The sequence below is a fragment of the Onychostoma macrolepis genome, chromosome 21 (assembly GCF_012432095.1).
Source record: "Onychostoma macrolepis isolate SWU-2019 chromosome 21, ASM1243209v1, whole genome shotgun sequence".
In the NCBI taxonomy this organism is placed as follows: Eukaryota; Metazoa; Chordata; class Actinopteri; order Cypriniformes; family Cyprinidae; genus Onychostoma; species Onychostoma macrolepis.
Genome location: NC_081175.1, coordinates 5,422,341 through 5,450,269, shown reverse-complemented (window position 1 = coordinate 5,450,269; position 27,929 = coordinate 5,422,341). Strand labels below are relative to the sequence as shown.

General features: G+C 39.1%; 1 protein-coding gene across 2 annotated transcripts; it reads left to right on the top strand.

Annotated features, from left to right (window-relative positions):
• The first annotated feature begins 563 nt into the window (after nucleotides 1–563).
• On the top strand, nucleotides 564–26,971 carry crebrf (creb3 regulatory factor). 2 transcript variants are annotated; one of them, XM_058757220.1, is made up of 9 exons: nucleotides 564–706; nucleotides 10,274–10,488; nucleotides 10,570–10,695; nucleotides 12,404–13,616; nucleotides 15,162–15,356; nucleotides 15,576–15,765; nucleotides 15,999–16,072; nucleotides 16,289–16,411; nucleotides 18,965–26,971. In XM_058757220.1, the coding sequence occupies exons 2-9, from the start codon at nucleotides 10,372–10,374 to the stop codon at nucleotides 19,081–19,083; spliced, it is 2,157 nt and encodes a 718-aa protein (XP_058613203.1). In that variant the 5' UTR covers nucleotides 564–706; nucleotides 10,274–10,371; the 3' UTR covers nucleotides 19,084–26,971. The 2 variants fall into 2 exon arrangements, with proteins under 2 accessions (XP_058613203.1, XP_058613204.1); XM_058757221.1 differs by lacking the exon at nucleotides 18,965–26,971 and adding an exon at nucleotides 17,714–18,938.
• The last annotated feature ends 958 nt before the right edge of the window (nucleotides 26,972–27,929 follow it).

The window sequence follows — 27,929 nt, the reverse complement described above, 5'->3', positions numbered from 1 at the left end:
TGGCAGGAAAGAAAAATAAATCAGGGGTGAGGGAAGTGCAAATACCAAATGCTAAAAAATGGTTATAGAAGATATTTACATTATTATTTATATTTTATTTATTTCATTTCATTTGTTCTCTAAGGACTATGCATGCATATTACATGCATATTACTGTTACATATGTTGCATAAAAAATTCACTCCGGGCATTCAATCAAACTACTTGAGCTACACCCTGGATGCTTCTCCAACATTCCTGAAGAGAATAATTGTTGGCTGCTTTTCCATCATAACCAGGTCAAAAAGGTCAGTTTTGTAACATTCATACAGTAGCACAACAAAGCTACCACTAATTTATTAAAAAGCCTTTAAGATCACGAGAAAGGCATTATATTAATTACAACATGTTATAACATAATATCAATACATTTATAATATAATTAAATATCGTTGTATATTGCAGGAAAATATTTACACACAGGTCAGCTCAAGGTATTTAAATAGCTTGTTTTGGGTGAAGAACGAACGCTCGTCTTGATTGGCCAAAGGGAAAGCACGTGACAAGGCAGTCACGCGCTTTCCAGGAACCCGTCAGGAAGAAGATAAACAAAACAAACCAGAGAGGAAGACGGCGTGGATTGAGAAGAAATGACATTAAGTTTTCCTAAAGACGGATAAAATTGGAATTGCAACCTTTTTTGTACTAGCATATGGGTAGCTTAAAGGTGAGTCATCTTTCTGACTAAGCCAACACTGTGAAGTGTGTGAGGATAGTTGTTTAAGGATGATAAAAACATTGTCTCTTGGAGTTAGCTCTCTGGCTAAGTTTCGCTAGCAGAGGGGAGGGACACGGAGGCCATAGTGTGAAAGCAGCGCTCTAGTTCCTCTTTAAAGCCTAACCTGTTCTCGGCTGTTCCCCTCGCTGATACAGCGATATGCTGTGTGTTTTTGCAGCTTGAGCTGTCCGTTTGTCCTTTCAGATCAATATTTTAGTTTTTCCCGTGGTTGCTTAGCTGGCCAGTCATTGGTGCTGAGTAAGGGCAGGAGATGTTGCTTGTTAGCTTTCAATTACTCGAGAACTTCTAGAACATTGCACCTTTTGGAGATCTCCTCTAATTGACACACCCATGTCCTTTATTAATAAGCTGATGATATAAATCAAGTGTATTAAGTATAGGTTGTCACTACTGTTCTAAGAGAAACTCTCCTTTATTTGCTGAACATAAATTATTAGGCTGGTTTTATGAAATCCTTGGATGAACTTGGAAAGCCTAGTCATGAATTTACAGCATTCAGCGACATTTCAGACCATTGATTGAAAGTTGCGCATACCTGTTTATCAAAAATATGTTACGCTAAGGTGATCTGATACATATATGAGGTGATCGGTGGTTTGTAAACTTTTTTTTCTTTGTATTCACAGATGATTTTACGATGTCTTACTAGAATTAACCCCACTAAGTCTGTAAGGGTACACGCCCCCATCAGCACGATGCAAAGTAAAATGGAAACACGATAGTCTCTGCGGTATCTAGACTGCCTTTGGCACATAGATAACTATCCGAAATGATTTTAAACTGTTTTGATTGTGCATCAAAAGAAACTCGAAAGCTTTAAAACGCAATTTGTTTTCCGTTTGAACGAGTCGTTTTATCGCAAAATGATTTTCATTTGCCAGGTGCGTTGTGAAAACTTCAAAAATGAGTGTTTGTGTGTAAACTAAAAGTTTATGAGGGGATAATGTTTTGCATTCCATCTGTTTACGTAACATGAGGGAGGCCTGCAATATTGTTTGTTGCTCGTCGACTCAACCAAGCGCTATGAGGCGGGTCGTTTATGCGTAATTGTGCTTGATTGACATCGAGTAGGTGCAATCCTTTGGTTGCGGAGGCGGGCTATGACTTTGCATGCAGCCAATCAGAAAACGCCATTACGTGGGCGTTGGCGCAGAATCGCGACGGGTTAGGTTGACGCTATTTGTTTTCGAAGGGGGCCATGTTGAGTTCAGGGTGTTGTGAAGTGTTAGTAGGTCAGAATATAATATGATCTTGGCCATAATGTGCAAATTACGCCAAGCGTTTAAGTGCCATTCATATGATTTGTTTCATGCAGATGTGTCTAATCTGCGAGGTCTAAGAAGTGTAGAAATGTGAGCAGACAAGTGCTGTTTATTAGTAGGTCATTCTGTTTTCATGTAAACATTGCAGGGGTGGTCTTCTATAGGACAGATGGCATTACATCTGAAAGGTTATATTTGCAGTTTATTATTAAAAACGTATCTGAAGCCTGATGAATAGACAAAAAAGTGAGCAATTTTGATTGGGACTTCATTCAGAGGCCTGTGCTGATAGTAGATGCACATGTGTTATGGCTGGAATTTACTTTCCTTGTCATGAAATATTAAAGTGCTAAAAGTCGAACAGTCAACTCTGAACTAGAGCTTGCATTTTATTTCTTTTGTAAAGGTTCATCCTAATTTGAATAAGTGAGCAATTAGTGTTTTACCCAGCCTTGAACTTCTCAGATGCCTTTTGTGAAATTAGTTTCACGTAAAATGTACTTTTATTTATTCTAAATTATCACCCATATATATATATATATATATATATATATATATATATATATATATATATATATATTTTTTTAAACCCGTATGCTGTTTTTGCATTGGAAAATAAAATAAGAAATTTCTAAAAATCTTTCCATACAACAAGAGTTTATTATGTCTGTATTAGTGATAAGGCAGTAGTGTATATTGCTGATACCAATTACACAGATTTTTTAAAATCAATAATAAGAATAAAAAAATTGATGAAACGTTTTCAGTTGATGAAAATAGTTCTGAATTTTATTAGAAAATTAGTAAAATATAGTAATTACACGTTAATGTTTTGTAATTATTACAATAATTAAAATAAATGAAAATAGTTAAGCTTCATTACTACTGACTGCTTTAATATTTTGAAATATATAAATAATGTAGGAGTGAGGGGAAAAGGATCGAAATAAAATCAACTTAGTTTCTCAATTTTTAAATGGCACTGTGTACGTTACATATCCATATCCCCCACATGTTTAAAATGTATATATTTTACTTTACTCTCACGTTTTTTTTTTTTTTTTGCTCACAGCTATTTCATCAAATTTATTTTGTAAGAACAGAGAAATGTTTGGGAAAATATCAAACCAAAAACGGGCTATTCCTTCACATTCTTTGCAATTTTTATGCAGTATTTGCACAGTGTGTTTTCTGAAACAAGTGCTCAGATGATCAAAAGCAATTTCAGCATTTTTCACATTAACGTGGGTGATATTAACATGATAATAACGTGTTGCAATAAACTCTATGTTGAGTCTGTTACCTGTTAAATTTACTTTGAGGAAGCCATTCAATGCACAAATCTTGTTCATTAGTCAACCAGAAAATAATAATGCTAGAAAGGAGCATTTTGCTTAATATATGCACCATTTCAGTTGTTTTTCAAAGTGCTTCAGTTGTCCTTGAGGGCAAGACTGAGAGTCAGGCGTTTGCTTCTGTGTAAGGAGTGCTGTTGCCTTCTCAGCAAGCAGAGACCTCTGACATTTCCAGAGTAAAAGTCTGTGCATTTGAAGGCTGGACTGCAAAATGTAAGCTTGTTTGTAATTAACTCAGACTGTCCTTTTAAGGTGCAGACAGACCTTGGTGCTAATAAGACATGTCTAAACTTTAGTCAAAGTTAAATATGAATTGTAATAAGCTCTAGACTGTCTCTTGTCATACTTCCTGTGTGTTAGGCGAAGTGTTTCTGTAGCTTTAGCGCAAAGGCCACCAATTTGATCACAGCACGCCTACGCTTAAGATTCTTTAGCTTGTGCATAACAAAGCGGCGGCCTGTAAGTGCTCACTGCAAAAAACTAGTATGGCAAAGTTGAGTTTTAGTTTTATGACCATGCAAAACTTTTATACGGACAAAATCTGAATATTGCAGATAGTTGTCATGATAAAATATACTTTATTTTTAATATTGATTACTTTCATTTAAAACCTCTTTGGTAGTTTCAAACATTACGGTTTAGTACAACTAAACCATTTGCATAGTGCATTTCTGGTAAAAGCATTCAGTGCACCTTACATATGAAGAGTTTATTTGCAAAGACAGGTAACTCCGTTTTTTACACTTTTCAAAATGTTTTTATATGTTATCATGTTTTTATTGTGTTAGCTGTTATTTTTTAATCTAGTCAAAAAAACAAAACAAAAAAACAACTGCAGTTTGATTGAGATTAGTTGGAATGCACACTGAAAAAACATGATTTTTGAGAATTGTTCAAAATGAAGTTGCAAACGAACTCTTCATATATTATTTAACTTTTTATGATTTTCAGTTAATGTTGTCAAAAATTGCTTTAGCTGAATTTTGCCTAATAATGAAAGTAAATAAATAATAAATAATTTATTATTTATTATCAAATGTGTGTGCATGACGCAGAAGTTCTGTTTGATGTGCTTTATGCGCATTTATCAAAGTTTATATGAGAAGAAAAGAAATGAGACCCGTTCGTCATGTAAAGCGATCATGGATTAAATTAAACGGCTCGATAAATTGCTTTCAATGTATGAAAGATTTGTGTTCCAAAGATGAAAAAGGTCTTATGGCTACATTTTTGGATAAAAATGTAAAGGTGATTTTGTTAATATTTTATTCAATGTGTTAGATCAGTGGTTCCCAGCTGGTTAGAAAAGCAAAATACATTAACTTTAAACAGGAGGAGAAAGTGTTGCCTGTGTCTTTCAATAAAAGTCAGTCAAATTATTCATCTCTTGCATGGTAGAAACCAGACAAATTAGGCAAATACAGGTTGCGTGACGTGCCCTTGTCTTCCTAAAAGATGGGAACATGGCAAATGAAAGAACAAACTGGACTACATTAAATACAGGTTCGCTTGCAGTGAGGGAAAAATTGTTTTTTGAATTTTTTTTTTTATAATAAATGAACAATTAAACAGAATTTTATTGTAAAGATATTGTTTTGTTTATAAACAATGATTTAGTGGGTCAGGTTGCCACTTGATGTCCAGACTATGGAGCGTTGCTGTATTTGAAGTGTAGTTGTTTCACTCAAAGAGCACTGGTAATAAACTCTTTACTAGTCTCCTTTGACCCGCAGTGATGTGTCCTATGCTTTGTTTGAACTGTATGTTTACAAGCCACTGTGTTTGGCTTTTCAGCAACTAGGCGACTACAGTAGATTGTAAACATACTTGGCCGGAAACAAGTGACCCATATTATTTTAAATTGGAAGTATGTCACGACACAATGTGAGTGCAATTAGTCCCTCAAAAGGGTTGATTTTGAAACAAGAGACACTACAAGTACATGGACAGGCTCATATGTCATCCATTACGTATTATGTGATCCAGTATGGTTTACTCTACAGGTGTGTTTTATAATATCTGAGGTCAATGTTGCTTTGAGTTATGTCATACAGATTAAAGTGCATAATAGTTAGTGCTAACGAGTAGCCATCAGTGAATGTGGTCTGAATACGTGTAAGGAGTTTTAATAAAAGTAACTTCCTTTTCACCTTGTCAGCCAAATCTTTGCTTGGATAAGTTGTTAGTTCTTGGCTAACAAGCTAAGTTCCTGAGAGATGGTCAGTGAGCCCTTAACCTGGGTCCTTACCTGTTGGACGTGTTCGTATTCAGTCCGATTCACGAACGAATCATTCAGACCAGTTTTATGAAGCTGTTCAACTGATTTGTTCATGAATCTAACATTGCTAATTCTACATACACTACCAGTCAAAAAAATTAGGCAGCACAACTGTTTTCAGCATTGATGATAATAAAAATGGTTCTTGTTCAGCAAATCAGCATATTACAATGATTTCTTAATGATCGTGTGACACTGACGATTGGCATGATGGCTGCTGAAAATGTGGCTTTGCCATTACAAGGATATATTAGATTTTAAAATATATTAAAATAGAAAACAGTCATTGTAAATTGTAATAATATTTCACAACAGTAAATAAATGCTGCCTTGTAAGAGACTTCTTAAAAAAAAAAAAAAAAAAACATTCAAAAAAGTTAAACGAATACTAGTTGACCCAAAAATGACATGATTTACTCACCCTCAAGCCATCCTAGGTGTATATGACTTTGTTGGTGCTGATAGCCGACATCAAGCCCAACTGTGTCTCCGGTGACCCGAGTTTGATTCCCAACTCATGGTCCTTTGCCGATCCTGCTCCCTGCTCTCTCTGCCCTATGCTTTCCTGTCGTATCTCCACTGTCCTATCAACAATAAAGGCATAAAAGCCCCAAAAATAGTTAAATAATTTTTAAAACATTTTTTTAACTGAGGGTGAGTAAGTCGTGAGGTAATCTTTATTTTTGGGTGAACTATCCCAAAACTAAGGAACGATAGTGTGCATTATATAATTAACGAAAGTGAAAGTGAAAGTGAAGTGTGGCCAAGGATGGTGACCCATACTCAGAATTTGTGCTCTACATTTAACCCATCCAAAGTGCACACACACAGCAGTGAACACACACCCAGAGCAGTGGGCAGCCATATTGCTGTGGCACCTGGGGGTTCGGTGCCTTGCTCAAGAGTCTCACCTCAATCATGGTATTGAAGGTGGAGAGAGCGCTGGTATTCACTCCCTCCACCGACAATTCCTGCCGGACCTGAGACTCGAACCCTCTGAGGTGAAACTTTGCAAAACCAAACTGGGATTCGATTGGCTAACCTCATACTCCATCAAGTGCCATTTTGAAATGACGTTTTCCAGCAAGGGTATTCAGTGCAAAACCATCATTTCAAAAGCACCGGTATCATGTTTCCTCTGATCTATAGTCTGTTACTCCCAGATCCTATTGAGAGACCTTTCATTTCAGCCGCTCAGGGACTTGTATTCATGAGAACAATGCTTGTTTACTACACAAGATAATCAGTATCAGCTGCTCTGTTTCTCTTTCTCTCGGATCCATCTGTCCTTCTGTATTTTCACATCATCAAACGTGTTGCTATTTGTCCTTTGTAGGCTAGCATATCAAAATTAATATTGGTAAGTAACATGTCAATCCTAATCTCTTCAGTGAGACTGTGAATGTAGGTCTGCTGGGTAGACGTTCCTCCACATTGCCCTCCTTATAGCGATCGTGCTGAGATGAGTTCTCACAACAGGTGGATATATATTTTGGCAGGATTGCTCATACAGGGAGCCTGTGCCTCTTCCTCATTTCGGTTTCCAAATGCAGATGTCTGATCACTCTTCCAGACAGAATTGCCCCATAATGTCCATTAAAACCCCAGCCCCAGTTTTGTCCGAAGTAGCCTACATGTTGGAGTGCTTGATGCAAATCAGTAGTATTATTGCTCATACTTATGTCCTGTTCACACTGACCGCAGGTTTGTCGCTGGAACCTGTCAGTTCACTGTACCTTTCACTGCGTTTATGTTCCTACATTCCTATTCCTGGAATACACCAATCCAAAGATTCTATTCCCCCACAGAATTCTATTCTTCTTCCATCCCAAAGCTATGAGGAGCTGCTGGTATGATGTATTTTTGTTGGCCAAAACCCAGAAACAAGTTAGAAATTTGGCAGCTGTGGTTGTATTGTCCTAAACTGAATGAATTTTTAAAATTGGTTTTGGGGTAAATGCCTGAAATAAGGTCTCTGGTTAACACAAACTCAAGATATTTTGGTTTTATTCTGCAGCATAAACCAAACAGTGTTTTAAAAAGTTTAAGCTTTTTTCAATTGTCTTGAAAACAGAGACTAAAAATTAAGTTTTGATGTATTTACGGTAATAAATTTGCAAAATATCTTCTTGGAACATGATCTTTACTTAATATCCTAATGATTTTTGGCATAACAGAAAAACGGATAATTTTGACCCATACAATGTATTTTTGGCTATTGCTACAAATATACCCCAGCGACTTAAAGTCGGCATGAAATCAAAATTGACTATTCTTATTTTTTGATGCAATACTGTAGTGTTTATTATAAAGAATTTATCCGTGCACTTCATTATTTTTTTAAAATTCATGTGCACTCGTAATCTTTAATTAAAAATGTTAACCTCCCCTCCCCCTCAAAATGACTCATCTACTCTTCTGGTCACGAGTGATGGCGCAAGGGCGGAGCTAGTGATGTGAGGGAGGGGTAAACGCTGGGATAAACGACAGGGGAAAAGCTAAGCTGATGCTTCACTTTATAGCACTGACACCAGTCATGAGGGAGTACGTTACCCTTAAACACTCAAAGGGTATTAGGATATTATGACAACATTACTCTTAGGACATTGCAAACTAATTTGTTTCATGAATATGACTTAACCTGATGGTGGACGCGCTCATATTCAGGCAGTCTCTCTCTCTCTCGTTTAGGCATGTTTTGTGCTGTTGATCGTGGTCGTCATCCCTAATAAATAAAACATTTATTCATGCTTGGGTGTCGGCGGTGAATCCAGTGGCGAAAAATCCCCCACCACTATCTGCAAACTGGCATTTCAGATCTGCCTCCATTTTGTTAGTAACGCCCCAACTTCCATCGATCCAATCAATTTCCGAAGGACGAAATCAAGTCCCGCCCTCTCATTTCAGATGCCGTTTCACTCGGATATACGTCACAGTAGAGAAGAAAAGACAGTCGCAACTTCCGTTTCATGCCGACTTTAAGACTGGTTTTGTGGTCTGTTGTTTGTGCTTTCTGTTTGCCTACTAGCTTAGCATAAAACAAGGTATCTTATGGCGACAAACTCCATATCCATTAAAAAAAGTAGCCTATGTTCTTAATAGTATGAATGTGAAAATACAAGTTTCCTACTTGGAATTATGACATTGTGATGGCATTTATATGCGTTTAGCTCATAAATGCAATCCTTTTTACATGACTTGAACTCTGGGTGTACTAATTAATTCACATGCTGTTTATATTTGGAAAGTACGTATTTTCAGATGCAAGGACTGTTTTCTTTTTGCTCAAAATTTGCATTATGCAGAGAAAGCTTTTGTGTTTAAATGACAGCGGTGTGTAATCTCATATGAATGCTTGAATCAAACTCTCGGTATCTCGCAGGAGATGTCAGCCCGTGAGCTCTACTGACTTTACTCCTTTTGGTACTATTTGTTCCAAAGAGTCGGTGTTCATTTGCATGAAGTTAAATTTAAAAGTTAAACTCCCACATCCTGTTGTCAGTGGTTAATGTCGCTCATGTTGTCGGAAACTGGGAGCTCTCATTGAAAATGAATGACTACAGGCCACTTTGTCGCTGTACATTGCTTTAATTGTGAACTCTTCTTTTGGGTTAGCGAAAATAATAAGACTTCAAATTGTGTGGCTTGTTGAAGAGGCTTGGCCAGTAAGCAACTACCCTAGCAACTCCTTAGAAACCACCCAGAACATCCTAGAAACCTCTTAGCAATGTGCTGAAACCCAAGCAGAACGCCCTAACAACCAGTCAAAGTTTTACACCATTCACATTTTCTTTGCAGAGTTAAAAAATCGAGATCTTTTTTGTAGGCTGAGTAAGCAGTAGAATAGTGCAGCGCTGAAGGGAAATGTTTTTTCTTTTCTTTTCTCACTCTAGTTCTGTGGGCTGTATGCAAACCCTGCCGTGCACAAAGCCAAAGGGTGATAAGACGCTTATTTGACTCGCTCGGTGCACCAGGAGGAAATGATGTCATCAAGCACAAGAGAGACAGGATTGTTTTGCTCAGCGCTGAAGCTGGCCAGCACAAGCCTCACATGCTCCGACGTATTTCTGTTGATTTGTTATGCAAAGAGTGTCCAGCGTTTCAGGTCTCGCCGCCTATGGCTGTCTGTCTGTCGAGGGGAAGGGGTTCCGCCGATGTTGTTTTAAAAATAGCCCTAGTGTTCGATGCTCTTGCACTATTGCCTCCCAACAATCTGACACGATTTAGGGCTCCCTTCGGTTCCTCCATGGATCTCAGGCAACCTCCCTAACTTTTTCGACCATAGCTGGACCTTTTTAGGAAAACCCCAGTCTTTCTGCGGATGTTTGCAGATGCAAAAAAGCATTGATTTCTATGAGACGAACCTGTGTGTGGCTGTTCTAATGTCAGCACACAGTTGTTTTTGACAGCTGTTTCCTCTCAGTGTTTCATAGTCTGTGCCAGTTCACAGCTTGTAAGTGACATTTTGTTTATAGACTTGCTTTACCGGACTGCGCAGGTCGAGTGTCCTGTTTTGTGCACCGATGTTTGTGCAGATAGTGTGTGTTACTGTAACGTTTGTGCTAGCTAACTGCTCTCCTGCTCTGTTTTCTTTCCACAGACAACAGTCAAGTGAGGAGGACAACTCAGCCACACTTAAATGTGCTGCTAAAGCCTCCATATTGAAAACAAAAACTCTTTTTTTCCTTTTTTTTTTTTATGTTTAAAATCAAATTTCCTCCAGAGATTGACGAAAAGATAGGGCGACTGAGACAGGGGAGGTGGCAGAAAAGTTTCCGTCAAGGAACTGAAGATCTGTGCTCTGCAATGCCTCAGGTATGGGCCCGGTCATTCAAATTTGGGTGCTCGTTGAGGTATTTTGAAATAGGTGTCATGGGATGCTTCTCTTGCTTACAGCCCTGCATTAGCGGAATGGACCCTCCCTTTGGGGATGCCTTTCAAAACTGCTCTTTTACTGACCAGGCACTGACCAGCACAGACCTTTTGGCTAACAGTTCTGACCCAGATTTCATGTATGAACTGGTGAGTTCATACACACAGTATTACTCTTTCAGGTTTTATTCATACCTAGAGACTTTTCACACTACAGATCCTATGCACATAGAACAACAAGATCTGTTCAACTAATTTGTTCCTTTTTGGCCATGAATCAATCATGTAAATTTTACACAATTTCTGCCTGATAACATATTTTAGAGCTGATCATAACTAGAAAAATGTATATTCTTTGTGAAAGTGCCCATGGTGTTTTAAATTGTTATTAATTTGCATGACTTTTCCAGGTCTAGAAATCACACAAGTCCTCTTGGGGACGTTTGCCCACTTGGACGTTTGCTGAGGCCCCCTATAGTGGGCCCCAAACTCTGAGCATTTTATTACATTTAATTCAATGATTACATGTTGTGTCATGTATAAACTGACAAACTGACAGTATTATTTTTGCATAGTGTTTCAGAAGGTAGACGGAAGTGGTTGTGGCAACATTTCCACAAATGGACAAGCAGTCATTAAAGGGATAGTTCACCCAAAAATGAAAATTAGCCAAAGATTTACTCGCCCTAGGCATGTCTGACATTCCTCTTTCAGACGAACACATCCGGAGTTATATTCGGCATTGTCCTGTCTGTTCCAATCTGTATAATTGCAGTGAATGGTGCCCCTGTTTCTGAATCCGAAAAAAAAGTATCCAACCATCACAAAACTACTCCACACGGCCCCGGGGTGTTAATAAAGGACTTCTGAAGCGAAACGATGCGTTAGTTTAAGAAAAATGCAGATTCTTAAAACTTTGTAAACTGAAATGTGCAGCGTCCTGTCTTTCAAGCAGGCGTGTTCACGACAAGGTGGTCGAGTGTATGGTGTAGGTGTAACAAAAGGCGTAACGCAAGATCCGGGGAGAGAGTGCATGACGAACGCGGATGCACAGAGGAGAAAGCAAAACAAAACACCTGTCACAAACTTATTTTAACCTCCTGGGTCTCGACACGAACGCACCATTTTAATCTAAACAGATACAATTTACTTGTTCTCATGGTTTTCCTGTGCTGTATACAAACCTTGGTTCTCGCGAGATTACACGCTTCTCCCCGGAGCTTACTCTCGCGAGACTACAGTCTTCTTTCCGGATCTTACGTTACGCCTACGCCATACGTTCGACTGCCTTGTCGTGAACGCACCTGCTTTAGAGACAGGAAGCTGCACATTTCAGTTTATAAAGTTTTAAGAATTGACATTTTCTTAAACTAACGCATTGTTTCACTTCAGAATTCCTTGATTAATACCCCGGAGCCGTGTGGAGTAGTTTTGTGATGTTTGGATACTTTTTTTTCAGATTCAGAAACAGGGGCACCATTCACTGCAATTATACAGATTGGAACAGACAGAGCAATGTTGAATATAACTCCGGATGTGTTCGTCTGAAAGAGGAATGTCAGATACGCTTAGGGTGAGTAAATCTTTGGCTAATTTTCATTTTTGGGTGAACTATCCCTTTAAACCAGGCTGCATGCTGTACTTGTCCAATAAAAGTTACTAACCTCGTAAATATGCAAATAAGAATGTTAACACAGGCCTTACAAATGGGCAATGTGAAATCTTGAAACCTGACAACCCAGAATTAATTACAAACTCAAGGTAAAAGCTAGACAGTGTAAAAGATGGAACAGGAATACGCAGGGTTATGTTAATGACAATGGGTACAAAGTTGAGTTACATTTTTGAATGTTTGCAGGATCGGGACATGACTTGTCGCCAGAGCCCTAGAGGAGATATTTTCACAGTCGGAGACGGCAAAGACTTGGACAGCATGGATCATCTGCCTGAGCTGGCAGACAATGACCCTGCTTACAGCTCAAACTTTGAGCAGTGGGACACATACTGGGAGGACTTGACTAAATACACTCGCCTCACCAGTTGTGATATCTGGGGCACCAAGGAAGTTGATTTCTTGGGCCTTGATGACTTTTCCAGCCCTTACCAGGATGAGGAGGTGATAGGTCGTACACCTACCCTGGCCCAGCTCAACAGTGAGGACTCACAGCCAGTTTGTGACACTCTTTACCATCCGGACTTGCTGGTGGGTCAAAAGCAGCTTTTGTTTCCACCTCCCACCATGGCCAAGAAGACCAACAAACTCAGCAGCTCTGCAACCAGCGCCTCGAGTCGCAACCCTCTGCCGGACTTCGCCGAGGGATCCCAGAAAGCTACCTGGCCTGTTGCCTCCAGCACTGACACAATGGCCAAGGCCCAGCTTCAGGGCCCTAGCAAACCCTCGCCCGCATTTCTGGACAACAAGGATTACGTTCGCAAAGCCAAGGTGCGCATTAGCGTACCACGCAAGCCTATAGTAGAGAGCTCCACCCAGATTAGCGTTTCTGCCTCTCCTGTTATCCAGGAGCACGAGTCGTCAGCTTCGCAGGTCAGCGAGGACCCAGTCATCGTCGCTGCTCACATGGCATCCTCCATTAGCTGCGAAAAGAGACTGGAGACTCCTAAACGAGAGGTACCGACTTGTCCTGGTCCAGAAATAGGGACCCTGAGGACGGTGCCACACAAACTCAACTTCCCTGCAGCTGCTGGCAGTGAAACCTTGCTCACCGTGAGTGCCCTTGGATCCGACGCGTCTGCCGCTGACAAAAAGAAGGAGGAAGAGCACAACTACTCTTTATTCTTAACCAGGGCCAGGCTGGCAGGGAAGGCGACTGCTGACATGGAGGAAGAGGAAGAAGAGGAGGAAGAAGGTGAAGAAGAGGAAGAAGAGGAAGAGGCAGAAGGATTGGATCTAGATGATGAAGACCATGATGAAGGGTTTGGCAGTGAACATGAGATCTCGGAGAATGAGGAGGAGGAAGAGGAGGAAGAGGAGGAGGAGGAAGAGGAGGAGGAGGATGAGGACTATGAGGGAGACAAAGACGACTACGTTAGTGATGCATTCTCAGAGCCAGGTGCGAAATTACATGTTTTTGTTGATGCTGTTCATCATGAAAAACTAGGGATGCATTGATAATGATACTTATAGAGCACAGCATGTATTGATATATTCAGACTTTCGGAGGTACAAAATTCAATGCCACCAAGCGAGTGAACAGTAGCACAAGTAGGCCTACAACTGAGTGAGCAGGAAGAGAGAATATATAGCGTTAATTCTCCTAGAATGTCATTGCTCTCGAGTAGCATTGGGAAATCCAGTTCATTTTAGGACTTAGCTACTTGGAAAGTGCATTGTAAGGTTGTGTGCAGATAACCAAGGGGAAGTGAAAGTAACATATGATCTTTTCCAATACTTTGTTGTACATAAAAATGACAAATTACTATCAGTTATTTTGATGCCACCCAAAAGCAAATGCATGTATAGGTTCTTAAGGTGATTGAATTTATTTTTGGAGCATTATGGAGCTAATAATTTTAGACATTTTAGATAATGGAGGCCAGGAAGTGTTTGGTTACCTGCATTCTTCCCCTTTTCAAGGGTTAGTTCATCCAGAAATTAAAATTCATGTTGTTCCAAAACCTTAAGTCTTTAATTCATGTGTTTCATTAAGATGTTTTTAAGATGTTTGGTTTCAGATCTTTTGAAGAGACTGGATTGCTTTATAAGATGAACAGATTTAGTTTAACCATACTTGCGTGATGTTCAAGAGAAAAGTCTCATTGGTTCTCGTGCATCATACAAGCATGTTTGAGTTTCCGTTTACAATATTTAATGTCTGTGGAATGCCCCCATTTAGATAGCTAAGTAAACGTGCAATTTTTTAGTTTATTTTAAATTGCAATGTGCATATTTTACTTTTGTAAAACACTTTTGTCCAGTGCATATGATTATTAGGTTTGGATTTGTCAAATAGTATAGACCTAGTGACTCCAGCTAAGATGACAGAAAACATTTAGATAGGGATCTTTGAAGTATGATGATTTGTGTCAAACTCTAAGTGTGTCTTCCTCCACCCATCCTGTTGGAAACTGAAGAGACCCAAATTTCCACCTGTCAAAAACAAGAATTGGAAATGCCACTCACTGGACATTTTCTTTTTTTTTGTTGTCTTGCAGTGTTTTGTTAGCTAGTCAGCTTAAGTGAAGCCTTTTGTCAGGTTGGTCTAAAGGACAAGGAAGTGTTGCAAAAGTTTGGTTTGTGAACATTGTAATTTGATCTATTACGCTATGCTTCTTTAGTGTCCAATTAAGTTAATATTTGATGAAAATAGTCATCGGTCTCACTGGACTTAAATTATAGCATTACTGAAATACTGGTATACATAACAGAAGTATCAGTGCTCGTATTTAGTATTGTGTGAAAACACCTAGTGAAAACTGCCCTAATTTGAAACGATGACTGTGTTGAACTAGCCCTTGTGACTTGTTATGGCTGAATTGAGAATTCTGATTGTGCATTTTTGAGTTTATAAAGGTTTAGCGATTCTGTAAATGCAAGATAGGGAAAGATCATTGCTCATTTCTTTCTTCGCCTCATTACCATCCTATCTTTTAAACAGGATGTGACACTGATATGGTTGATGATGTCAAAGGCCTGTCAGCTGGAATTTCCAGGAAGAGGGGTAAGCGTCGATACTTTTGGGAGTACAGCGAGCAGCTCATCCCATCCAAACAGGAGCGCATGCTGAAACCCTCCGAATGGGACAGAGACACACTTCCCAGCAACATGTACCAAAAGAATGGCCTGCACCATGGTGAGACATTCACTGTCCATTATATATAAAATTATGCACAAAGAAGGGACTGTCCAGCTTATGTTAAAGTTTATAATTACAGCAGATCACAACATTTAACGTTTTTATGAAATTTAGAAAATTCATATGGACAGAAGTTGCTTTTACTAACTAAAGATCTTTTAAAATCTTCCTTTAAGCCTGAAACATTTAACGTTAATGCTTGTCTGACTTGTTTAGGAAAATACACACTGAAGAAGTCACGGCGGACTGATGTGGAAGATCTTACTCCAAACCCTCGAAAGCTACTTCAGATTGGTAATGAACTCCGGAAACTCAATAAAGTCATTAGTGACCTGACGCCGGTTAGTGAGTTACCTTTAACCGCTCGGCCTCGGTCTCGAAAGGAGAAGAACAAGCTTGCATCCAGGTAAAGCCATATTGCTTATTACTTGAACTACTACTGCTTTAATTCCTTAAAGCTCACATCCCAACATTTTCCCTTAAACTTAAAATCCTATAAAGTAGTACCTTTATGGATAGACTAGTTAAACTACATTGTGTGCTGTCAGTGATTTAAAATGCTGAAGTACAGTGCACCAAAATGACTTTTTTAGCAAAATACTCTTCTTGATTCTTCTTTGTGTGTTTTTTCTTCCTTAGGGCCTGCAGGCTGAAAAAGAAAGCTCAGTACGAAGCCAACAAAGTCAAGTTATGGGGCCTTGGAACTGAATATGGTACATTGTTTAGACATGGAAATTAATTTTTGAATGAAGTGCTTGAGATTGTGTATTGTAGAATGTCTCTGTCTTGACCAGACTGAGTGTAACCACTTTTCTTATCTTTGAAAGACTAGTTTTTAGATCAGTTAAGTTTTTGTGCATACTCATAACCGAGCAAATTTGCCAAATATGCCAAGAATGAGACCAAGATATGAATATCTTCTTTTTCAGATCGTTTGCTGTTTGTGATCAATGCAATCAAAGAAGAGATAGTCAGCAGAGTACAGGATATCTCACATGACAAAGGAACAAGTATGACAGAGAAGCTGGATAAACTCATTGAGGATACCTTAGGTAAGAAAATGTTCTACATTGCATTATTATTAACACTTGTAAAAGTGCTTTTAGAGTTAACATTGCAAATGCAAATTATGTGTGATCTTGTAAAAGCAAGTTTCTCCTCAAACACACTATTAACAACAAGCTGAGTTGCAAGAAATTGACTTGCTTTACAAGCATGATCAAGCTGCATCTTCTCCAGCAGCTGCTATCCTTGTGTCTTCGAGAATTTTAAGAGCCTTTGCATTGTTTCGCTCCGTGCTGTGACCTCTGTTGTATTGAAACTGTTTTCTGAAGAAATTTTTGTTAGCACATCACCACATGACATGACCTCATCCTACTGTTATATAAGCTATGAAAACAACTTTAAAAGAACATAAGATGAATATTTTTGACATGTTGGAAGCTCATGATAGCAGCAAGGTTTTCCCACAAGACTGGAAAGTAAACAGCCCAGTAATCTTGCCTCTCCTATTACTTGATTTTTTTTTTTGTATAGACAATTTAATTCAGTAACCCTCAAATGAGTTCAAAGTCATTTAAAGGGCTAGTTCACCCCAAAATGAAAATTCTGTCATTTACCCACATTTTTCTTTCTTTTTTTGAAACCCACAACACTTTTTCATAGAACACATGTGATTTTTAAAGTAATTTCCCGTCAGCCATTCTTCTAATAAATGACAAAAAGAACCTTTTGAAAGTTTTTCATACGACTTGTGGCATTTTAGAACAGCCTTTGGAGTAAGATGTTGCTTTAATGGTGCTTTTTTTGTCATTTTGGATCATGACAGCCTAGATGTCCAATCACATTCACTATATTGAAAAGAGTGGCCAGTACATTCTTCAGCATTTCTCCATTCTTCAATAGAATAAAGTCATGCAGGTTTGCCACGGTATTTATGAAGGAATTTTCATTTTTTGGATGAACTATTCCTTTAAGATCAAGGCAGGCTACTTTCTTACTCTATTTTGTGTTCGTTCCTGATCTGAAAACGGACATGACCAATGTGGCAACATTTTGTCTTGTGTTTCCCACCCTCACGTGCCCCTATTTGGTTATGTTCCCGTTCCTGATCCTGTCTTTATTGGTTCATTAGTTAATTCAGTCCCACCTGTGTTTGGTTTAATACCCTCGTTTAGTTCAGTATTTATAGTGTGTTCTGCCCCTTGTTTCCTGTCCGGTATTAACCTTGATGTCCTGTTTCTTGTGCGTCTGCCTGCCTTGCGTTCCCTGCCGTGTGTTACCCTTTTTGGATTTGATTAAAGACTAGTATTTTGAGTTACTCCTCGTCTCCTCGCTTCCTTTGTGTGTGACAGAATACCGGACCTAAACAGAAAGTGAGCAGCGCCTTTTTTCCCTGTTTTGTTTTCCGTTTTTTGGAAGGTTTTTTTAGTTTGTTCCTGTTTGTTTTTCCCGCGGCATGGAAGTCACTGCTCGTCATCCCTCTTTCCAGCCCGCCGGCCACGGCTCACTCAAGCCCACCGGCCGATCTGAAGTCAAGCCCGTCGGCCACTCCGACATCAAGCTCGCCGGCTGCGGCTCACTTCACCTCCAAAGTTCGCTACAGTGTCCTGACCAAGAGTCCAGTGCAGGCTCCAGCCCCTGACCAGAGTCAAGTCATGTCCCCTGAAGTGTTATCCACAGGAACAATTTTAATCAGTCTTGTCGGTCTTGTCTTGTCCATGGAGGCTCGTCTGGGGCAGGCGGCTTCTCTAGTCATGGCCACGGAGGCCATTCCCAAGCCTCTCCTATTGCTTCTATGAAGCGGTTCCTGAGTTAACCCTGAGAGGGCCCCTGTCGCCACGTTCAGCCCAAGGAGGGCTGTGGATCTCATGTCATGCCCAGAGAGGGCCTCAGCTTCCGAGCCTAGCCCGCGGAGGGCTCCTGTTCCTGTGGATAACCCCGAGAGGGCTCCTGTTCCTGAGTTTAGCCCGCGGAGGGCTCCTGTTCCTGCTTTTAGCCCACAGAGGGTCTCCTGTTCCTGAGTCTAGCTTACGGAGGGCCCCGGAGCCCGTAAGTTCCCCCAAGGAATTTTTTTAGGGGGGGTTATAGGGCTCCGGTCGTAGAGGCCGGGGTGAGGACCGAGGCCACGAAGACCGCTCCGCCGTGGCCTCTTGAGCTCCCTGCTCCACCATGGCGCCCTGTACTGTCTGTACTGTACTGTACTGTCTCCCCGTTGGAGGTTAGGAGGCGCGTGGACGTGCCTTCCGGGAGGGGGGAGTAAAGTCAGTCCTGTGTCTTGTGTTTCCCGCCCTCATGTGCCCATATTTGATTTTGTTCCTGTTCCTGTCATTATTGGTTCATTATTAGTTAATTCAGTCCCACCTGTGTTTGGTTTAATACCATCATTTAGTTCAGTATTTATAGTGTGTTCTGCCCCTTGTTTCCTGTCCGGTATTAACGTCGATGTCCTGTTTCTTGTGCATTTACATAAATATACACAGTACACAAACATATATTACGTAAGCAAAAACTTTTACTTTGGATGCGATTAATCACGATTGATTGTTTGACAGCACTAATTACTCGTATGGTTTTCTTAATTACGTTCTCTTTTGTTTATACAGTGCAGCCACCAGTGGCCGGCCAGACTTCAGACTTTGTGAATCAGATCCTGGAGAACACTGGGAAAGGAGATCCCACCGGAGGGCTGGTGGGGTTGCGTGTGCCCACGTCGAAGGTGTAGAGTCACGCCGACCAGAACCTCGGAGCATACGCGAAGCCATCCGCGCCATTCTTGTCCCACACTGTAAAGGCCCGACACTCTGCATGCCCATTTCACTTGGAGACGCATCCTCACATTTAAAGTGAATACATGCATACGATACCCGCTTGTCCGTGCATACGTATGTGTATATTCACCTCGTGTGCACCAATGGAAATGAAACTAGTAGTTAACCTTTGCACTCAGTAGTCTGTTTCCTACCTTGTGTGCATGTGGCTGGTATCGATCAACAGGCCGCCATGTTGCAAATATTAAAAGCCAATATACGAGATACCTCCAACAAATGAGAAAAAGAGAGAGAAAAAAGCTAAACAATGAGAACCAGTTCTTGCTGTAGCCATTTTCCTCTTGCGTCCAGCTAAATCTGTCAAATGCCCACTGAGAGTTTTGAGAAGCAGAGGCGCACTCTGCAGATAAACTACGAAGGCATTAGATCCGTTGATTTAGCGGTCAAAAAGGTGTAAATGCAGACTTTCCGAGTTTTTGAACACGGCGTGTACGATTTCACCCTCGTTAGGCCTACTTTATACACTTATTAATCTCTCAACTGAGGGCATAAGTGTCCGGGGAAATTCCCGTTCGAAGCAATTGTTCGACGATCAATTGAGATGCACCAACTATAACAAGGCAAACGCGAAGGAACCCAAATTCTGATGTTTAACGCAAAGTTACTGATGTTCGGTGTATATATGTAGAACAGGGATGTTTCAAGAGAGTAGCATGTGAGGAAGCAGGCCTCAAATACCCTTTCCCACAGATTTGCGATCGTCTCAGGTTGGAAAGAGAGCGAGTGTGTGAGGGTTTTATTTTCTTCTTCTTTCTTTGAATTGAGAAGATGGTCAGTTAAGTCCCTTTTTGTAAATAGGCAGATTGATTATTATCCACTGGTGAAATCTTTTCCTTTCTACACTTTGGTTGAAGTGCCCTCGTGTCAAATCACCTTTGATGTTGTTTTGCAAATTCTCAGCGAAAGAGGCTTAAAAAGCTGAATCCCAGACTGGGTTTTGTTTATATTTGTACTTTATACAAGTAAGATTCATTGTGCCTTGTAATCGTGGAGTTGAGGAAAAATAAAACTCAATAGAGAGCGCAAATGGACCATTTTGCAGAAAGCAAGAAGTCGAAGGGGGGTCGGGGGGTGGGGGGTTGTAATGTATTTCAGCTCTTTAAAGATACTCTGAATGTACATAGGAACATGGAAAATATAGATATATGCCACAGAGTCTGTGCTTTGTATCATAAGATGGCTCTGGCAAATGTACTTTTTTCGGTACTTCGTTTAAGAGGGGGTGGGCGGTGTCGTAATAAGAAATATTCACATATAAAAAAAACAAAAAATGATATTTGCACACTATATTTTGATTGTTTTGTTTTTTGTACCAAAGACACATGCAACTTAAAATGGCAACTAGCCAGTCTAAGTAAGGTTTTGCACAGCTTACCTGACACCGTATTGAATGTAGGAAAAATGGTGGGGTCAGGGATTTCTAATGAACTGTGAAATTTGCTTGGGTCCAATTCTCTGCAGAAAGAAGCGTTCATTTGCATCCTCGTCGAATTTTGTACTGTTCCTTTTGTTCTCATATGTATTTGTACCGCCATTCGGTTTCCCTCCTCCGAAGTTTTGTTGCGTATTTAAAAGACGAGCTATAAAGTTAATGGAGATGCTTCTATTTTGCCCATAGAAGATATTATCACAAAACCAAAAGGTTTACTATTCTTCCTATAGTTGTAGAGGAGAGTGCATTTACAAAAATGATACATGTCATTGTCTTGTTTAGAGTTTGAATACGCATTAATCCGTGCACACATTAAGATGCCACCTTCTGAAATGCTATGTTACTCGGCATGAAACATTTCTATGCTTTGTTGAAAGAAAAATTGAATTGCATATATTTTTGTAGAGATTGCCTTTATATTTCCTTTCTGTGCTACCCACAGATCTCTCTCGGAAAAGTGTTTTCAAAAGCACTCATCTTGCTAAGGGAAATCAGATGATCCTTTGCAAATTGTTTAACGATAGATTGTCAGTTAAAATCCTCATTTAAAATTGTATTTAACACAATCTTATGTATGACTTATATATATACTTCATCGGCTGTAACAATCTCACAATAAAAAGTCCAGGTTATTTTTACAAATGCACTTTACACTCAAATTCTCAATACCGTAGTTCAAACAATTCAAAACCGCATAAAAATAGAACGCATTACAGTGATGTATACTTCCAATTGTACTTTATGATTACGTAAAGTGAATGAGAATTACTTCAATGAGAATTGAAGAGGAAATGTGCTTAACTGTGATGGAAAATAATGTCGTCATAACTTAAATAGTCCTAAAATTAGGCTTCATTTTCATTATGGAAAATAAAAGTTCTTATTTGAGTTGTGACCTAGACCCTTTTTGTGAGATTTCCCTGCCACCACAATCTCAAGCTGCTGCGAATTTGTTCATTCTGAAAAATCTCTTCCAGGTGGAATTGTTAATAGTTTGCTAATGGCCTTTTAAAAGTAACTTTATTCTTGATGCTGCAGCTTGTGGAGAAGGTTGCTTTTCAAATATCATTTTGATCAAAGAAGGGAGAATATTTTTTCCTTTAAAATCTAAACTAAGAGTTTTGTAAAGCTATTTTTCTTTGCTTTTAGTAGCATAGTAAAGATTCTATATACCGTCCATTATGTGTTGTAACTTTTTTTTTTTTTTTTTTTCCTTTTTTTGTACATAGACATGAATTTAAATGTGGAAAATATATACAGTATATTATATATCTATAAATGTATAGTAAGTTCTATATTACATGTAAGGAAGCAAAAGCACTTTGTCTAGACAAAAAGAAAAAAACAAAACAAAAAAAATAAGCTTTCCCCCTCCCATTTGCTGCTAAACCGACCTCGTTTGAATGCTGCGGTGTGTACTTGACTTTTGCCATCTTGACCAGGGCAGTGTGACAGAGAGGTCTTGAGCGGAGACAGACGTTCGTATGTGTCTCATTGAGTAGTGAGGACTCTGACGTCACAATCTTCATTTGCCTTCAGTAGACATTTCCTATGGAAAAATACAAATTCTGCTTTGGATTTTTCTTCAGGTCGATGTACAGTGTTGACACATTCTCTCTGGCCAGAGATAGGTATTGTTGTCGTGGATTTTTTAAAGTAATGTTTTTTACTTACTGGGGGAAATCCGAGTTATTTGAAAAAGTAGCTCTGAAAAAAATAAAAATAAATAATATATAAATATCGCTGTACTGTAAGGCAGTTCCATTTGCCATGGGGAATCAATTGGACTATGTTTTTATTTTAAGTTTTTTTTCGTCTTTAAGAACCCATCCATTCTTAAAAGACAGCAAAGCCATTTGTTATGGCGACAAAGACCGGCCTTTCTTGTGCCATCTACAGCTCAAAGCTTCTCAGAGTGGCATTAGCTCAAAATGATCATGATTGTCCTGTAAAATAAGCTTGATGGCAAGTGACAATGAGCATACGGAGATGGAAATACATGTTGTCCTTCTGTCGACGGCCTGCTGTTTTGAGAGCGTAACTTGGTAGTTATCGTAGCGTGCTGTCGCAAGCTCTCGCATTCAACATGATGTGAGCTGTGCAGTTTAGTGTTTTAACCAGGGGACTCTGTGGCATTCAAACAGTTAAGGAAAAGAAAAAGCCAGTATTTTATCTTTCTTTTTTTCTTTCTTTCTTTTTTTTTTTTTTTTTGCTGATCATGTTTTTATATAAAGAAAGATATTTAAAGAACACGTACACATGTATACACACACACACACACACACACACACACACACACACATGTATATGTGTATTTGTTTTGCTTCATAGTGTGATTCGATATTAACATTCATATTGGGCTGTCACGTAAGAATTAATTATGATTATTTTATAATCTTAGGGAAATGATTTCTGCCTTCAAAAACACAGATATATGCATCGAAAACACAAAAAATACCAGTTCACAAAAAAGTAAATATAATTCATTATTTATACCGCATTTAATATATTTTGCAGTTATTTAGCATCGTATTACTTTTTCAAAGGGAAATAATGTAGCTTTCTGTTTCCGAACAATTTGCGTGGTCTTTTAGTTTGCTTGTTTTTGTTTTTGTTTTTGAAATCACCCATACCGTGAGATACTAAAATGTATCCTGAAAAAAAAGAGTAAGCTATTACATCCATTCTTTGATTGATTGATTGATTGATTGATTGATTGTTTTTATTGTCTGCATATTGTTGATGATTCAATAATTTTGGACGCAAAGCTGCTAAATCATGTTGTAAAATTGTATAGAGAATCAAAGATCATTCCCTGTTACATTCAAGCTACGAGCAATGACTTTTATATTGTAAACAATTATTTATCGAGAGATGGATCTTATGCCACTATCTTTATACCGCGGATTCATCAAACACAGTTCGATCTCAATGGATAACTCACTTTGAATCCTTCTAAAATGGCTACAGTATATACTCAAGAGCACTCAAACAAGCATTTACACCTTTCCTTTTCAGTGGTTTGTGTAGATATGTGTTTGCTATATACAAGAAAGATTACTCTTATTGGTGCACTATGCAGGTTTCACTCTGTAGAAAGACAGGATGTTGCTTTAGTTTACAGCACTTGTATTTTTTTTTAACAATTGTATCTGGTATTGTAAAAGTGGTTATCGATGGTAAACAACATGGTGACTAAGCTGAGAAATCTTTTGATAAGCATTTCACGGAAGGCGGCCTGTCTTATTGTTGCTAAATAAACATGCTCTTTCCAATGTATTTAACCTATTGAATGTTGTAGTTTTGTTTTTGGTTGTTTTTTTGTTTGTTTGTTTGCTTTCCTTTTATGCTGTTGTTTAATGGACCTTGATGATGAATCATTTTACCATTCTGTGCATTTTGTTACTCTGTATCTTGTGTAATTGTTTCAACTTGAGTGTTCTTCAAAAGTAGAAAAGACCTTCGAGCTTTTTAGATGATAGCGCTTCAAGGTTTAGCAGCAGAACATGCATTCCTACATATCATGACTCCAGCTGCTTGTAAATGTTCCATTAACAAACCTGTATGCTACACTTGATCCCTTTAGATATGATATTTGAAACCATGGATATGTTTGCATATACACGGCATGACTATCGTGCATGCTAACCTTGCTAAATTGATATTCATGGAGCTTCTGCAACAGACATCGGGGCAGAAGAATGCTCTTGCCGTCTTTATTCGAACCAATGAGCACAAGTGGGGAAAAGAAACTTTGATACTTTGGTGTAAATCATCTCCATCGCACTCCAGCTTTCAGCTGAAAAGACCCACATTGCACTTGGTTTTACAGAATTTGCGATGTTATTTTTGAAATGATGCCTGCAAAATCAGGTGCCTTATTCAGACATGAAAACCCAAACTTGATCTATTGACATTTTCTACAGAAATGAGATTTTGCCCATTATGCCAAGAATTAAATCATAAGTTTCCTATGAAATTCTCTCTAATTCTTTTTTTTTTTTTTTTTGGTTGGTTGGTTTAGTTTTGTTTGTTTTTCTGCTGTGTCGAGCAGTAAGCTTGCTTCAGATGAGAACTGTTGCTGCTTTGCCCTCATACAGTTTTCATTGAAAGATGAATGTAGTCTTCCTTCAGTGGAGTTCAATATGATTAAACATAAAGACTGTGTCCCATACGTTTTGGTTGAGAGACTATCCAAAGAGTGCTGCAATCATAGACTAATTTTTTTTTTAATGTTTATATCATATATATATATATATATATATATATATGATATAAACATGTATGTATGTATAAACCATGTGAGATTTCTTCTGTTTAGGTTCTTGGTTGGAATTGTCTCTGCCTTTGTTTTGACCTTGGTAGAAGCAGGTAAATCCATTCGTACATGATACATTGTAACTTATATATATATATACGTTGGACGTACGCAGTGGTGGATTCCTCCGAAGCCCTCCGAGTGGAAGAAGCTTTGCAAAGACAATGTCAAACCTTGTCAACATTGTGTCCCCTCACCAACGCTCAAGATTATTGTGCCTCCCGATTCTTCTGGTTCTACTGTTCCTCAGATCGCCGGCTATGACCTGGAGCAGAGTCACTCACCAATGAACAGAAATGGCCTTCAGCAGTTGTTCTCCAACGAACAGAATCAAGGTTTTCCACGTACACAAAAATGACACAAATTGAGGTGCGCATTGCTCGGCCTAGATCGTCCTGTGATGGAATTCGGTCGGGAAGTCTCGGTGGACCGGCGAACCGCTGACGGACGTCCCCGTTCGCCCGGTCGGGACACTTTCCTTGCACTCAGTCACTCCCTCAGAGAAAAGTTGAGTCTTCTTTTGGTGGTTTCCGCTGCATGGCTCCCTTCACGGCGATGTGGGGGGGGAAAGAAGCTCTTCGTTTTATTGGGTTCAAAAAAACTTGGACATTGGGTAGGAGTCCTGTCTCACCACCCATGGTGCTGAATTTCAAAATACGTACTTGAACACCCTCAGAGCTGTGACTTGGCACGCGCTGTCAGGTCCGTGAACGATCTTACGCTAGAAACCGTTCCGAAATAAAGTTGCTCTTACGACATCTGCTCAAGCCACTGCAACACCTGTGCCAAGACCTGACCCCACACCGGGCGCACATGTTGGACTTGGACCGAACCAGTGGTCGGGCGGGAAAAGGGCCGTGCTAATGTAGCGGTGATAGCTTACTTTGATTGTCTGTTTGCTTGTTTGTTTATTTCTTTTTCTGTTGAGGAAGACATGGAGAGCTAGTAGGGTCACTTGGACTGTTGGGCCCAGATCTCTTGCAGTGAAGTGCACCGGACTCACTCAAATCACTACTCTGAAACCAACGTTACCAAAAAGGTCATCGAGGAACGCTCGCACCTGTCCAATCGCATACTTTTCTACACTGCAGTGATTTACATTCCCTTCCGACCTTTTGCCAAATTTGCATCGAGCGACTAAATTGACCTTCAACATTGGAAGCAGGTTTGCGAAAACGTAACCAGGGCCACCAAAACCTTTTCGTTTTCGATTCCTCTTGTTTCTTTAGTTTCGAAAATCCATACAACATTCAATTTACAACAATTGACGTTAAGTGTCAATTATTTGAAAAAAAGAACAAAAAAAAAAAAAGAAAAAAATACACACTATGTGAACTTGTGCTTCTAATGTTGTATGGTATTCTACTTGATAATTTAGCATGGGATCCTTAAGTAGCTAGTACTGTGTGTGTACTCCCCAAGTGTAAAATCTTTCTCGTTTTTTTTTTTTTTTTTTTTTTTGTATTTTTATTTTGTTGGTTCTAGTCACAGTAGGAAGGCTGTATTTCATTGCTAAGTGCTCTGTCATAGATCTCTTGGTGATATTCTTAAGCAAAACTCTGCAGAAGTGTATCCTACTGAAACTAACAGTTACTTGATCCTATTAGCAATGTCTATATTTGTAGTTCACATATATGCCTGTTCAAATACAATATCTTGACAGTTGTTCTATTTATGTTTCAGTGTTGTGCTGGGTTTTGACATACATTGGACATTTTCTTTCACTTTTATTTCTTTCTGTTTTTTTTTTGGTTTTTTTTCTTTCGGCACAACTAGTTGGAGAACAGCTTGGTTTATCGAGCCTTGTTAGTGTACAGATGTGATGTAGGCTTAAAAGCAGTTGTGATTGATCTTCAAAATGTGTCTGTTTGTGTTATTGTGCCTCTTCTTATTTGATTTCAGTTTTTTGTATTATCCTTAATTATGTCACTGCATTGTATCAGCCCGGAGTTGGTACCACAATTCTGCTTGTAACCATGATAGTCTAATTCTATTATTGATTTTACTATCAAAATAAACATTAGAAACTGCAGCACTTCATCTGTTGTGCATTTTTATTAGATTACCTTAATAACTGGAAGAAACATTTTTACTAGACTATTGAACCCCAATATACTTCTCAACTCAGTCACATACATTTAAATTGTGCAGGCAGTAAATTTGCTCACATGCTTCACAAATGACATGATTGGCTCAGTGACCCAGCTACCTCATTCTGTTCTTCCTTTCTTCTCTTCCTCCAATTCTTTCTCTCTTCCTCACTCAGTTCTTGGATGCCTAGCATTTCTGGCAACAGTCATGCATTTCTAAGTCAAAACGAAACCACAAACTTCACACTATTATTCTGTCAACAGTTGTGAGGTTATGTTCTCCTTCACAGTACTGTTAAAATGTTGAGAAGTTATTTGACTTACTTTTCAATAGTGCAAATCCATCCAATATATACATACACACATATATATATATATATATATACAGTGCCCTCCAAAAGTATTGGAACAGTGAAGACAAAATTGTTCTGTTGGCTGTGGAGTCAAGACATTTGCAAATATGATGAAACGATGAATATGAGACAAAACTACAGAATGTCACATTTTATTATTAGCCGTTTCAACACATGTTTTACCAAATAAAAGAACAGCACTTTTAGAGTTCATCCCACTCATTGATGTGAGCATAAGGCAGATATAAAAGATTAAAAGCTATTATTTAGTTGCAGATCCCTTGTGCGCAGTCACAGCATTGAGTCTGTGACCCATAGACATCACCAGACTCTTGCTCTCATCCTTTGAAATACTTTTCCCAGCTTTTAATGCAGCCAATTCCAATTGTTGCTTGTTTTGGGGAGTTTCTGCCTTTACTCTCCTCTTCTTCTGGTGAAATTCATGTTCAGTCGGATTTAAATCTGGAGATTGACTTGGGCAATCTAAGACTTTCCATTTCTTTGCCCTGATAAACTCCTTGACTGAACTGGCAGGTGTTTTGGGTCA